At 46.5% G+C, this 15,661-nt stretch overlaps 1 protein-coding gene across 7 annotated transcripts in view; it reads left to right on the top strand.

Moving 5' to 3' along the window:
- The window catches only part of zbtb16a (zinc finger and BTB domain containing 16a), a 242,324-nt gene that overhangs the window by 102,681 nt on the left and 123,982 nt on the right, over nucleotides 1–15,661 (top strand). For all 7 annotated transcript variants that reach the window (XM_038778887.1, XM_038778883.1, XM_038778884.1 and 4 more), the window contains one exon: nucleotides 5,199–5,296. In XM_038778887.1, the coding sequence (XP_038634815.1) occupies nucleotides 5,199–5,296 (98 nt within the window). The remainder of the gene's footprint in view (nucleotides 1–5,198; nucleotides 5,297–15,661) is intronic.

Below are 15,661 nucleotides of genomic sequence, written 5' to 3'. Positions count from 1 at the left end.
GGAAGCAGGCCTTCATTTCCATAGATTCCCCTTTCTTCAAGTAGGCTTGGTAATTATTTGTCTATGAACTTCACCCATTAACAGGCTATTTGACTGAGAATTCCATCACAATCCTGCCTGTTCTGGCCCTCCATTGGCATTTTCACAGTGACCATCATGGGATCATTGGGTTACCATCAGCAATGGCTCTTTGGTTCTTCTTTCCCCATCCCTTCACTTTTGAAGGGTCACTGAACCAATTGAATAGAGCTACTTTGGGTCTACAATCAGCATACTACTTTCTCATTTGTTTTTATTGGCTCCCTGTTCAAATCAGCCAATCACGTTCTGCTTCAGGGACCCAGGTTCGATTCCCGGCTTGGGTCACTCTGTGAGGAGTCTGCACGTTCTCCCCGTGACTGCGAGGGTTTCCTCCGGGTGCTCTGGTTTCCTCCCACAGTCCAAAGATGTACAGGTTAGGTGGATTGGCCATGCTAAATTGCCCTTGGGTTAAGTAGGGTCACTGGGTTACGGGGATAGGGTGGAGGCCTAGGCTTAGGGCGCTCTTTTCCAAGAGCTGGTGCAGAGTCGATGGGCCGAATGGCCGCCTTTTGCACTGTAAATTCTGTGTTTCTATGTTGGGAATCCATTCTGGGACCCTCTGGCCTGAGACATCCGGGTAGATGTGTGCTAAGTTAACTCCTTGATTACTCCAAGGAGCATTGCTGTTAAGAGACTGATGTGTAACCATTGGTGCTCACTCCAACTGCGAAAATAAACAAGTCAAGGAGCCATCAATCCAGGCCTTTGAATGTAGCTGGAGAGAGCGCTTTGAGTGAGTTGTATAAAAACGTGGGTGCGATTTGTGGAGGCTATGACTTACACCATGTTCATTTGTTGGGGTAAGGGTCATGATGTGGCTTTGGAGACCCCACCCCATTCCTCACCTTCCACTCACTTCGCCTTCCTCCCAGTTGAACATTGTGTACAGCAGAGGCGATAGTTTCCTCTGCCGTTGCTCTTGTGGAATGGAGCCAGCAGCCATTGAAACTTACTCCAATATACAAATTTATACCATCAAAGCTCTGAATTTACTGAGAGGACAGTGGCTATTTGTGAAAGCAAAATAAAAAAACTCTTTCAAATAACACCTTCCACCACCACGGGATGCCCCGAGGTACTTGACAGACGCTGATGGCCTTGTGCAGTGTAGCCACTGTTGTAATGTGGGAAATGCAGCAGCCAATTTATCCACAGCAAGCTCCCACAAACACTGACATGTTAATGGCCAGATAATCTTGTGTTGATTTGAGGTTTGGCCAGGACCCCACGGATGACTCCCCTACTGCACAACAAAATGATGGAGTCGTTTACATCCAGTTGAAATTAGACGGGCTCGATTTCATACCTCACCCAATAGACTGCACCATCAACAATGCAGCATTCCCTCGTTACTGCAATAGATTTTTGAGTTCAAGTTATTAATTGCGCCATTGAAGCCTTCCTGTGCAGGCACAACTAGAAACAATTCCACTTGTGAAACACTTTTGCGATAGCTGGGGTTACGACCATGGTTCTGATTTGTAGCCCCAAACCGATGAAACTTTGGAAAACAATTGGGGAGATTCTTATTTCCCTCGTAGAGAGGATTACGGTGAACGGTGATCTCCAATACTGGCCTTGAGCAGTCAATTGCAATACACTGTGGTTGGGTCTCTTTGGCTTCATTGTTTTTGTGGTTATTTCAGCAATGTTTTAAGTTTAAGTATGTGTTGCAATGTCTTTCTCAAGAGGCAGTTTGTGGAAGAATAGGATGTTGGGGTGGGAGGGTTGCGGGGGGGAGGGGGGGGGTGGGTAGGTGTCATGTATGGTTCTGTAAACAGTTATCCATTGGCGTAAGATTGGGTCTTAACCATCGTTTGATTTTTTTGTTTGGTGGATCCGGACCAGATCAGCCAAGATTCATAAGAACATGTATGCCAAATCTGGAATTGGCCCTGCCAATTCAGTCAAATATCTTTAATTGCTCCACCCAGTCAAGCTGGTTTAGCACAGTGGGCTAAACAGCTGTCTTGTAATGCAGAGCAAGGCCAGCAGCGCAGGTTCGATTTCCCCTACCGGACTCCCCGAACAGGCGCCGGAATGTGGCGACTAGGGGCTTTTCACGGTAACTTAATTGAAGCCCACTTGTGACAATAAGCGATTATTATAACTGCCTGGTTGGTACGTAATGTTGACAGGCCTTGCTGGAAAGATACAATGCTGGGGTTTTACCTGCCCCTGAGCTGACATCTGAGACCCCCTGTCCCTGGAACAAGATTCAACTCATTGTGCTTTTTCTAAATGTTCTCTATTAGTTTTTATAAATTTAGAGTACCCAATTCTTTTATTTTCCAGTTAAGGGGCAATTTAGCTTGGCCAATTCACCTAATCTGCACATTTTGGGTTGTGGGGGTGAGACCCACGCAGGCACGGGGAGAATTTGCAAACTCCACACGGGCTGAATTTGCAAACTCCACACGGGCCGGGATCGAACCCGGGTCCTCGGTGCTGCGAGGCAGCAGTGCTAACCACTGCGCCACCGTGCTGCCCTGTTTCAAAATGTTCTCATGAGTATTGGCCATTGCTGGCAAGGCCAGCATTTATTGCCTGTAAGAAAATAACAAGAAACCCTGAAAAGGGGGAGATATTGGATTTACCAATTATTTAGGGGTCCTTTAAGAAATCAACTGAACAAATACTGAAATGACTCTTGTAAAATACTAAGTCTGCAAAAGTATAATTGACTTATAAAAAATGAGTGAACTATTGAACCTTGACCATGACTGTCTATAGATACTAACAAATGTTTCAAAGGATGTACTGTATATGCATACTTAAAGAAGCAATACGAAGGCACATTCAGCAGAATTGCAACAATCTAATGACATAGTATAACTAGACCAGACATGACACAGAGACTTTGACCAGGGAAGAGGTACATGGGAAACTGTGTTGTGTCAAGAGAAATAATTAATTAGGAGTAAGTGATTAATGTCTAATTACCTAACTTGGGGGGGGGGGGGGTCTCAGCTGCGAATTAGAACCAGTGAGAGTGAACTAGGGGCTAAACAATAGATAAGAATTTCCTGAAGAATATGATCGTGTGATTGATTATTAGGAGAATTCTAGACTTCCGAAGTTCTTGAAGCATCTGTAGAAGTTATTTCTTTGAAACTTTTCTTTACCTTTTTTCTTGCGTTAATATTTCAATGATTTTTCTCTGTAGTCATAGAATTTACAGTGCAGAAGGCCATTCGGCCCATCGAGTCTGCACTGGCTCTTGGAAAGAGCACCCTACCCAAAGTCAACACCTCCACCGTATCCCCGTAACCCCACCCAACACTAAGGGCAATTTATCATGGCCAATCCACCTAACCTGCACATCTTTGGACTGTGGGAGGAAACCGGAGCACCCGGAGGAAACCCACGCTCACACGGGGAGGATGTGCAGACTCCACACAGACAGTGACCCAGCCGGGAATCGAACCTGGGACCCTGGAGCTGTGAAGCAATTGTGCTATCCATAATGCTATCATGCTGCTCAAGTCTGACCAGTTTATGACTTATTTTGATTCCGTTCTTCTGCAATTGTATTAAGTAAACTTTTAAAATAAAGAGGGTTTTGGACACCTCTTCAACCTTACCGAGTACCTTATTTTTGGAAGAAAAATAAGATCATCCTACATTGCCCATCCCCAATTGCCCTTGAGAAAGTGATGGCAAACCACTGCAGGCCACGGTGTAGGTCCACCCATAGTGCTGTTAGGGAGGGGGTAGTTCCTGGATTTTGTAGGTCCTCTCTGTATGGAATGTCAGTAATGTAATGCCAGCCAAACCTGAGTCGAAAGGAGCCATTAGGGAGAGTTGGCCTTCTGTGGAGGTTAATTATGAAGAGTTCCAGCATTTATCCCTAACCAGAACCGCTAAATTTTGAATACTTGGTCATTTATCTTATTGCTTGCGGGACATTTTGTGCCTAAAACTGGCTGCTGAACTGCCTGAATTACAACAGTGGCTGGATTTACCAGCAATCTGTTTACCTGCCAGCCTTCTGAGATACACTGCACATGATCGGTGCACGTTTCTTCAATCTTCCTTTTTACTCTCCCTCTTCCTTCTAAAGCAAATAATTTTTATTGTCACAAGTAGGCTTGCATTAACACTGCAATGAAGTTACTGTGAAAATCCCCTTGCCCATTCTGGCACCTGTTCGGGTTCACGGAGGGAGTATTCAGAATGTTCAATTAGCACGTCTTTCGGGACTTGTGGGGGGAAACCGGAGCATCTGGAGGAAGCCCACCCAGACACGGGGGGAAACATGCAGACTCCGCACAGACAGTGACCCAAGCTGGGAATTGAACCTGGTACCTTGGAGCTGTGAAGCAACAGTGCTAACCATTGTGCTACCATGCACAGCCCACAGAGCACCAAAAGACCAAACTGCTTACAAGTTCACCTCCCTCTGGTCAGGTCTCTTGCTGCTGGTTCAGAGCAGCAGCATCATGTGAGTGACTTTGAGATGAGTTCTTGAATCGTTTGCGTCCGTTTTGACCTGGGCACTCATTCGCGGGAATTCCCTTTTTAGGAAAACTGCTGTCCGACACTGATGCTGGTAAGGCTGCAGATCTCATCCTCAATAGCGGCAGGAGTTGAGATGTTACACTGCCGTATAGTCAAACTGCTGCTAAACATCCAGCCAACCAGTTTAGATTTTGTTCCTTTCCAACCACAGTTTATGCACGCCGAACACACTTGAGCCCCATAGGCCTGAAATGTGAAGTATTTGTGTTTTACAGGTTGGCTTTTGTGGCTGGGAGCCATTTCGGATGACAAATTGAGTGTTGTTCAACATGGAAACATGTTAGTTGACATGTCTTTTATATTTCCCCTATGGTGGATTGAAAATGCCTAGCAACTATGTTCTGCGATGTAATAAAAAGCACAAAACAGCTAAGCTTATCAGCAACTGTTGCAGGTGCCGAAAGAGAGAATAATGAAATGGTGGTGGGGGGGGGGGGGGGGGGGGGGGGGGGGGGGGGGGGTGGGGGGGGGGGGGAAGCAATGTCTGATGAAGTTGCCCATTCTACGGTGGTTTATTGATGCTGTTCTCTTCTTCTCTCTTTCTTTCCCCCCCCCCCCCCCCCCGCCCTCTCCTTGGTCACCACCTTGATCTGTAGGAAGCTGCACAGTGGGATGAGGACCTATGGTTGCGAACTGTGCGGCAAACGATTCCTGGACAGCTTACGACTACGGATGCATCTGCTTTCGCACTCAGGTAACCGTGGATCACGTGACTTCTCTCTTGCTTTGAGGCGTAAAGGAGGAATTTCTGCAATTTTAAAAGAGAGAAAGCAAACTGTGGTGGTGCTCTGTACATTTGCGGTAGTTATTTCAAATCCTCCTCCCCCCCCCCCCCCCCCCCCCCCCCCCTCCCCCATCCCCCTCCTCCTCCCTGTGGCTTGTTCTGGCTGACGACACTTGTTGTTGTGGAGCTGGCACTGTGCCAGCCTGGGCTTGTAGCCAACCCTGTGGGTACAGTATGTACAGTCAGCCTTGTGCCAAATTTGTCATGGTCTGGGGGAAGGAGCGAGCAGGTTTCCTGTGCTGTAAACAAAACAGTTTTGATTTTTTTTTCCACATATGAAGTTGGCAGCCCGCTAGTGCGGTTAATATTTTTTTTTGTTAAACTTCTCACAAATGAAACCCTGCTACAAGATACTTTCTTGCATTTTGCTTTCCTTTGTACGTGTGTTTCTCATTTAAAAAAGAAAGTACGAATGTGCTTCTGCGGCATATTTTACAAACTCCCATGTCCCGAAGCACAAAAAAAATATATTATAGATTGTAGTCACAGTAGGAAACATGGTGGCTAGTTTGTGCACAGCAAGCTCCCACAATCAGCAAAGTGACAATGGGACAATCATCAATTATTAGTTGAGGGATAATTGTCATATACCTGAAGGGGAAAGGAATAAAAGGATGTGTTGATGGGTTGAGATGAAATAAGCTGGGAAAAGGCTCGTGTGGAGCATTAACACCCGATTTATAGATCAGTTGGCCTGTTTTGATGGTGCGACCTAATTTGCTTCAGCAATGGCCAATGAGAGTCTTTGGGAGATGTCCAGGCCAGGTTATATGTACATATTCCAGACTGCAGTATTTAGATATGGGTAGGAGCAGAAGCAGACAATTCAACCCATTGCAAATGTATACTGTTGAAATGTCCATCAGCCAGATGCAGCGCCGGCCCTAGGGTTGCTGGCGCCCCGGGCAAGCTGAACTTCGGCGCCCTTCGGGGGGGGGGGGGGGGGGGGCCGGGGGCGGAGGGGGCCCGAGGGGAGGGGGGGGGAGTGAGCCAGAGGGGGGGGGGGGGCGGCAGAGTGACCACCTGAGGGAGGTAGGCCACCGCGCATGCGCTGGTTGGCACCGGCCCAACTGCGCATGCGCGGGACCCAAGTCTTTTACGTGGCGCCGGGTCTCTGACGCCGGTCACGCACTCCTTCATGGCGCCCCCTAGCACATGGCGCCCCGGGCGACTGCCCGAGTTGCCGGTACCTTGAGCCGGCCCTGGCCAGATGAGATGTTACGCAGGGGTTCGTGCCTGCTCTGCTGTCTGACCATGCATCAGTGCTCCATGCTGGCAGTAGCATTTTCAGACTCTAATTCCTGTGTCAGCATTTGTTGACTAATCCTGTAGTGAAGGTTTGTACTAAGGGTCCCACAGCTGTGGTGAGTTGGGAGTTGGCGTGTATCATTTGAACTGCATCAGGTAAACATACAGAGCATTGGCTTTGATTTGGCTCCACTTATCTTTGTGCAATAATATACCGATGATGAACAAACCATGTTGCTTTATTACAGTGGCCGCCTTGCTTCATTTAGAGCTAATTTGGCTGGATTCTCTATCCTGTATTCCATCCTTCGCACACCTTTTTGGGTGTGGGGGGCGACATTTAGCTTTTCCACCCCACTATCTGTTCGTAAGCTTGACATGGAAGTTTCTGAGTTAAACACGGGGTGTTTCCGAGGGCAAGACTACCTGACCGGCTGTCGCTGTTGCAAACAGGATGAACCATCACCAGGGCGTCAAACTGTTTGTCCTCGTTCCCCACGCAACAGCTCAGTTGCCCCATCTGAAATATATAATCTGTACGTGCTGTGCCTGCAGTCTTGTGAAATCAACCCTTTTGAGAAGATTGTTTAGTTCCACAGTAGCATTTTAAAATATACACTCGCCAAGATTACTCATGGCAACATTATTTCAAGTCCTGAAAACACACTTTTTTTTTATTTGGATACAATTGGCCAGTCTCCATTAGTATTTGAAGTTGCCATGTAAGTTTTGGTGGATGGTATTCGAAGGAGAGATTCTCCAAAGAACCTTCTCTTTGGGGAAACAACAGATAGTTTTCTTTTCTCTGGCACCTTTTCTTTATCTCATTATTCTAGTCATTGGTTTTCTGAACTTTGTTCCCCTTTTCTTCCTGACTAAGACACCCCTTCCCATTGAATCCTCATCCTCCAGTTGCTATCTTGAAAAGAGGGCTCACGGCACCATCTTCTCTCCTCACATTTTTATCGAACCTCAAATGAATATAAACCCCATTGATCTCCTTCCCCACCCTCCTACATATAACATTTAGGTGCCCAAGCCATTTACCTTTTCCTAGCAGCACTTGAAAGGTATTCTGATAACTTAAGTGATCTGAAATTTGGGCATTTTCAGACCAACATACTAAGAGCTTGAGAAGCAATGGCCCAGCCTCTGCCACATTAGGACAGAAATTGCACAGCTGCATGCAGGAGTTTGCAGAACTGTAACCCAAAAAAGAGACAGTGCCCAAGGAACTCAATGGGCACAAGTTGCAAGAGAAGGAGGAGAACAAAAGGGAGGTAGTAGTCAGGCCCAGAGGAGAAGCTGGGCTCGTGCAGTGAAGTCTCCTCCTCCAAGCCCAAGGTCATGGATCCTTTCCCTACCTGCCCAAGATGCTTGAAGGCAGCTGATTTACATGAAACCCAGGTCAGTATAGTGCTGTTCAAAAGCATGTCAAACAGCCCGGTCTGTATCCTACATCGAAAGGCTGACCTCTCCAGGAGTAGGTAGATTCCATGAATTACATACTTCAGATTGGCCGATAATTAGATACCGGTATAATCCTGAATAAGTATAACAAGGTGTAAAACCTAACTACTTTCAACTTTCATCAACGATATAATCATAGAATCCCAACATTGCAGAAGGAGGTCGTTTGGCCCATTGACCTTCTGAAGGGACACCCACTAGGCCCATTTCCCCCGGCCCTATTTTCGTGACCCCACCTAACCTTTGGCTACTAAGTGACAATTTATAATGGTCAATCCACCTAACCTGCGCATCTTTGCGATGTGGGAGGAAACCGGAGCACCCGGAGGAAACCTACGCAGAAACGGGGAGAGTGCAAACTCCACAGTCACCCAATGTTGGAATTGAACGGGGTCCCTGGTGCTGTGAGGCGTCCGTGCTAACCACTGTGCTGCCGTGCCATCCGTATAAAGCAAACAAAAAGTAACGTATTGAAGTTGAGCATCAATTACTTGGCCTAGTTGTTTAATTACGTATTTACCCAAATAAATCAAGTTGAAGTGAGTGGTAATAACCTGGAGCTTGCTGTCTGCAAGGTTAATGGAAGCGGAGATAATCAATGATTTCAGAAGGAAATTGGGATAGGCATTTGTGGGAAATAAACGTTCGGGACGATGGAGATGTTGAGGGGTGGGTGGGGGGGGGGGGTGCTGTTGGTGCTGACTGGATTGCTCCACAGAGGACCAGCATGGACTTGATGGGAAGAATGGTGGCCTCCCGTGTTAGATTCTTATTTTAAGCTTTGGAAGCATCACCTCAGGACTATTAGATCCCCCCCCCCCCCCCCCCCCCCCAACCACCACCCGAATCATTGTGGCTTCTGAATTTTTCCCTCCTTGGGCTTCTCACTGAATCGCAATTGAAAGAAAACACCTGGGAGTTTGAGTTCATAAAGGCCTGCGTCTCCCCTGACTCGGCTGATATTTGAAGTGAGTATTTGTTTTGGTTTTTTGGGATGCGCTAAGCTCCAATGAGCCTTCGGTAGGATCACAAATTTTAATTATTCTTTATGGAGCTGTCTGTACTCTGATGAAAGCGGATTTGGGAAAAGTGAGGAGCACGGTTTCAATTTGCTCTCGAGGGTAAAAATATGAATGGTGAAGAGATAAAGTGCTGTGGAAAAAATGGAACAGAGGACTTGGTGGTGGGGGGGGGGGGGGGGGGGGGAGGGAGGAGTTTTCAAAAGCAGAGGGACTGATTTCCCCAAGAGAACAATGACTACTTCAGCTCTTTCCCCCTGTTTTTGACACTTTAGGAGTTCAAACAGTTGTTTGAAGATTTGGAACTGAGTATTTGCAGATGTTATTAGAGTTGCAGCATTAGGATATCAGTATTGGGCATCAAAATCTAAATTTTGAAAGTAATAATCTTTATTCTAACAAGTAGGCTTACATTAACACTGTAATGTAGTTACTGTAAAAAGCCCCTAGTCGCCACATTCTGGCACCTGTTCGGGTACACTGAGAATTCAGAATGTCCAATTCACCAAACAACACGTCTTCCAGGACTTGTGGGAGGAAACCAGAGCACCCGGAGGAAATCCACGCAGACACGGGGAGAATGTGCAGACTCCGGACAGACAGTGACCCAAGCCGGGAATCGAACCTGGGACCCGGGAGCTGTGCAGCATCCGTGGTGATCTGTGCCACCCAAAGTTGTTCAGGAACTAAAACTTCTGGAAGTTTAACTCTGGAGTGACCTACAAGATTGGGGTTTGGGGAGCGGGTGCGCAACTTGAACCTTTTACCCACTGGTGGAGAGTCCTTTTTTGCACGGCATGTTTTGTTTCTGAAATAAAAACAAAGTGCTGGAAAAACTCAGCAGCTCTGGCAACATCTCTGGAGAGAGCAACAGTTAACGTTTCGAGTCTATACAACTCTTCGGGGCATTTTATCTCTGTATTGAGAAACCCACGGTCTTGGAAATGATCAAGATTGAAAAGAGTGGGCAAGAGAACTTGGATTAGAGAGCAGCACATGGGTGACTTTCAGCAACGATTTTCCCAAATGCGTACGCTGTATATGAGGAAGAGGTGGAGAGCTCAACAGATTTGAAGTCTGATGAAGAATATTTTGAATAGGAGCTAGCATGGAGAGTGGCTTGAGCTTGTGACGCTTTAATCAGTATTGAGAATAAAAGCTTTATCAGCTGTGCCAATCCTGTTGTTTGAAGAAAGATTAGAGTTTATGTGGTGCCTTCTGTCTCATGTAAATGTCATGGAGTGCATTCTGGGTTTGCTCTGAAGTACTGTTGTGTGTGAAACTATAGCAGCTATTTCGCGTAATGCGAGGTCCCACAAACTGAAACCAACCGGTTTGTTTACTTGGTATTGGTTAGGAGTGGAATGTTGACCAGAGCATGGAGAATTCCCTCCTCAAATAGTCCTTTATGATCAGATGACGTGGGCACCATTTAGCGTCCTGTCTGGTAAACTGTGCCTCCAGTCAATGCAGCACCCCCCCCCCCCCCCCCCCCCCCCCTCAGAACGCACTGGGAGGCCAACTGAAAGATATCTTGAATTTTGGATTTTATTACCGCTTTAAATGCTACATTTTGTTAGAATCCCAGTGTGGTAGCTGGCATGTCTCAAATGCCTCTAATTTTGAACAAGATTAGAATCCTTCAAGAGAAAATAGGGAGTGTAATTTTTTTGAAAGATTTGCAGATGAATGTGATTGACAAGGGATGATGCACTGTTAATATATTGGTTTGTTTTTTTATGTATGAATTAGATTTGACTTGGTATCTCGTTGACCAGGTGTATTGCCGCTGCGTAACATAAATTCCTAGTGGCTTGTGACATTAGAAAGGTCACATCGTCCATCACTGACTCTGTGTACCCTTTTAATCTTCATGCCCTGTGGGTAGATGAATTATGCTTCCGTTAACTGAAGCCGAAGGTTGTTAATGAATCATATGTAGGTGTTGAATATTCAAGTATCGCCTTTAGATAATGTTCATTCTGCCACGTTTGCTCGATGATTTGAGGTTTGCATGAATCTTGCCTTTTAACCAAATTGCAATTTTTAATGTGTGTAATCTACAGAGCCAGCACTTCAGCTAAGTGGATAACTTTCTGGTCACTTATCAACCAGTAATTTACAATGAGGTTTCCCATGTTAATTTCATATGTGGTGTTGATAAAAAGTGGCCGATTTAAATTGACGGTGATTAAGGGAGTTGGTAAGGTAAATGGCAAGGAGGTATTTAATGATAGCCAGGAGCAGGATGGAATCCTGGACAAGGGGGCATAACCTTAAAAATTGGCCCTTCAGGAAGTATTCCTTCTAACAAAGGATAGTGGAAATCTGGAACACTTTTTTTTTTCTCTAACTCTCTCTGCCCCACTCACCCGCAAAGATATGCCATTGGGATGGAGGACAATAGAAAATTTCCAAGTTTGATAAATCTCTGTCATTCTAGGGTGTCTATGAGTTAACGGAAACAGGACACGGCCATGATCTAATTGTGAATGTTGGAAAAGGTCACGGAATGGCCTTCTATTGGTTCCTAAGCTTTCTGGAAACGTGAAATGGTTACCACACGTGAAACTTGGTTTGGTTCAGTTGAACTTGGAGAAGCTGTCACGTAATGTATTGTTCAGGCCCGGCTCTGTCATTCAAGCAATCATATCTGTTTGCACACTGTCTGCTGCTAGCTCAGCTGTGGAGCTGTTTATCTCAAAAGCAATTTGCATTTTTGTAGTACCTTAGACATGCCAAGGTGCTTGACAGCAGTCAAATCAGACAGTGAACCATGCACAATAAGATTAGGATTGGGTGGGTGGATAAGGAAGGTGATCAAATGTTTGGCCAAAAAGATCGGTTTTTAAAAGGGGAGGAGTGAGAGCCGGGGGGGTTAGCAGGGAATCACTGAGCTTGGGCTAGCTGAAGGCACATCAGCCAATGGTAGGGCAAAGGAAATTGAAGATGTGCAAGGGTCAGAATTGGAGGAGCGTGGACACCCGAGGGTCGTACAGCTGAGAAGGAAGGAGGAGTGAGGAATTTGAAAAGAAGAATCGGGCCTGCATGTTGGTGCAGACAGAACATTTTATGCCGCAGTTGACCACCGCTGTCCTGCATGCACGCAAACTCTGTAGTACAGAGTGGGTGGCACAATAGCACAGTGGATCGCAGTTGCTTCATAGCTCCAGGGTTCCAGGTTCGATTCCTGGCTTGGGTCACTGTCTCTGTGGAGTCTGCACATTCTTCCCGTATCTGCGTGGGTTTCCTCCGGGTGCTCCCGTTTCCTCCCACAAGTCCAAAGATGTGCAAAGGTAGATTGGCCATGCTAAATTGCCCTGAAGGTCCAAAAAAGGTTAGATGGGGTTACTGAGTTATGGAGATAGGGTAGAGGTGTGGGCTTAATTAGGGTGCCCTTTTGAAGGGCCGGTGCAGACTTGATGGGTTGAATGGCCTCCTTCTGCACTGTAAATTCTATGATAAGCCACTTGCACCATCGGCCAATGCCAGAGCCCGACTTTGCACTCTCTCTGCTGATCAAGATCTTCACAAGTATCGCCACTGGCTAAGCAATTCGACATGAACTGTGACCTGTTATGCTGGAGATTTTTGAAGAGTCTTTTTACATTACGGGTCAGGCTGGCGGTGAGAACCCATTGTCAAATCATTTGTGCATTTGTAGATCCTGTGCATTTGTTGGACAACCTGTGACATTCTCACTCCAAGCGGAGCGCACAACACTAATCTTAACTTCCATAGAGAAAAGCAAGTTGCCTGTCGCCAACTCATCCTTATGACTTATTTCACTGCTGTTGCACTTGGAGTGTTATATTTTAAATGAAGCCAGCAGTGGATTTTGTTTTGTTTTGTGTGCGGTTTATTTCCCTCAAGGAGCTATCTATAATTGTCATTCCCTTCACAAAAGTACAAAGTGTACTCTCTGTTCTTTGCACTGACTCAAGCTGTATTGTCGAGACAAATCAGCAGAACGCTTTTGATACATGAAGCAGTCACGTCACTTGCTTATTTAGCTCATTGGCGATCTATAGAAAATAAATCACACTCGCGTCAACATGTTTTTACTTATGTGCCAATAAATACACGACTACTGCCTTTTTTTATGATCTTGTGCAGCCCAAGATTTGAGGGTGAGATTTGTGCTTGACCCCTGGGTCAGTAGACATTAAATGAAAATGGAATACGTTATGACACTTTCAACTTTAAAACATCCACATCAGGTTTTGCCAGTTCAAGGGTCGCACAGTTGCATCCAGAGCATGTGAAAAATGATGGACAGGAAAAGATCTTTTGTTCAATCCAGTTCATCCAACATGATTGTGGTGCCTTGTGCACATAGGGACAGGAAGAGGCCATTTTGTCTCTCGAGCCTGTCCCACCATTCATTGAGATCATGACTGATCCTGCAACCTAACTTCATGGGCGGAGAATGGGGGCGTCAGACCCGCAATCGGGTCCGACGCTGTCCTGCGATTTTCCGGGTCCGATGCCGGGGAGAATCGCTGCCAGTCGCGCGTGTACGCAGTCGACGCGGCGCCGGTCGGGGCCGTTGAAAGAGACCCACCCCCGGCGATTCTCTGCCGACAGCTGGCCGAGTTCCCGCCAGCGTGGTTCACTCATGGTTCCACTCAGCGGGCGCTCAGAGTGGTGGCTGCGGACCCAGCCACCCTGGTGGGGGGGCGGAGGAATCCGTCACCGGGGGGGGGGGGGGGGGGGGGGCTTCCAGAATGGCCAGGGGGCCACCAATCGGCAGGTGCATGCGATCTCCGGGGGGAGGGAGGGAGGAGAGAGAGAGAGAGAGGGAGAGGAGAGGAGAGAGAGAGAGAGGAGGGGCTATAGTGTCCGTACCGGCCCGCGGTGTGGGTCTGACATGTTGTGCGGGGCCGCCGCAGGTCGGAAGTACAGGACCCTGCATCCGGAGCTGCGAACATTACAGGACCCTGCTAGCCCCCTTCAAAACGGAGAATCACTTTCTCCACAAAAGTCCAGAGTGATTCGCGCCCGTTTTCCCGTGGGCGTGGGGACATAGCCCCATTATCAGGGAATTATGCCCCTGATACCTGCTGTTGCCACAAATCCCTAAAGACCTTTTGATTAGCAGAAATCTATCCATCTTAGATTTTAAATTTAAGAATTGCCATTTGCAGCTCCAGGTTCCTCCCACAGGCCCCGAGAGACGTGCCTGTAAGGTGAATTGGACATTCTGAATTCTCAATCAGTGTACCAGAATGTGGCGACTAGGGGATTTTCACAGTAACTTCATTGCAGTGTTACTTGTGACCCTAAAAAAGATTATTATTATTAAATTTCTTATTTTTTCCACTATTTTGTTTGTAGGTTTATTTCCTAACTCTATTCCTGATAGGCCTGGTTCGAACTTTTAGATATACTGCCTAGTCCTAGAACACCCATCCAATAACAGCTGAAATCATTTCCATCTTGCCTCATCTGTTCCCCTTAATATCATAGAAACATTTATCAATTCATGCATTAAACTTCTAACTTCCAGGGTATACAAACTTCATTAAAGTAATCTCTGGTATTATTCTGGGAGAAAGACGAGCAGTCCATTAGCCTTTTTTGGTTTTGTTTTGTACCTGCCGATTGCATTTTAGTAATCTGTGTACCTGGAGCGCAAATTGCTTTTGAGCTCCACTGTTTCCGGCTTTCCCATTTAGCAGGGTAGCAGTGGTTAGCACAGTTGTTTCACAGCTCCAGGGTCCCAGGTTCGATTCCCGGCTTGGGTCACTGTCTGTGTGGAGTCTGCACGTTCTCCCTGTGTCTGCGTGGGTTTCCTCCGGGCGCTCTGGTTTCCCCTCTCACGTCCCCAAAGACGAGCTGTTAGGTAATTTTACATTCTGAATTCTCCCTCTGTGTACCTGAACAGGCGCCGGAGTGTGGCGACTAGGGGCTTTTCACAGTAACTTCATTGCAGTGTTAATGTAAGCCTACATGTGACAATAATGATTATTATATTATACAAAGTACTTTATTCTGTCGTCTTTAGGTCCAAAGTACATGACTTCATATTCGCCTGCATTGAAATCTGTTTGCTCCGATCTTGCCCATTCTCACAGTCCATCGAAATCTCATTGTAATATTTAGCTTCATTTCATGGTTTGTAATACTGCCTATCTTGAGCATTGATAAACTTGGGTTGGTGGCTTTCTATTCCATTGTCTAAGTCATGTAGGGAAATGGTTGCGGGCCCATCACCGATCTCTATGGGATTTCACAAGTCACATCCTGTCACTTAGCGTATGCGGCTCTTGCTTTGCTCTCTCCTGCAGATCAGCAAATTTCCTATCTAGGTCAATAATTTGTCTTCAATGTGTATCCCATTCCCTCCCCATCCCATCCAAAAGCCAGAGTCTAGCTTTTCCGTCTCAACACCAACATAAGAGCCACTGGACTGACGTTCCTGCTTCATTGTAACTTTTTCCACTGTTGCATCAGACTTCTGTCATCTTACTGGTTTTGAGCCATCTTTTCGCTGCCCAGTCGCTGTTCCTGTGCCACCAGAGCAGGGATTTGGCCA

This window comes from Scyliorhinus canicula, chromosome 19 (genome assembly GCF_902713615.1).
Source record: "Scyliorhinus canicula chromosome 19, sScyCan1.1, whole genome shotgun sequence".
In the NCBI taxonomy this organism is placed as follows: domain Eukaryota; kingdom Metazoa; phylum Chordata; class Chondrichthyes; order Carcharhiniformes; family Scyliorhinidae; genus Scyliorhinus; species Scyliorhinus canicula.
The sequence above is the reverse complement of the archived record's forward strand: the minus strand, read 5'-3'. Positions and strand labels throughout refer to the sequence as shown.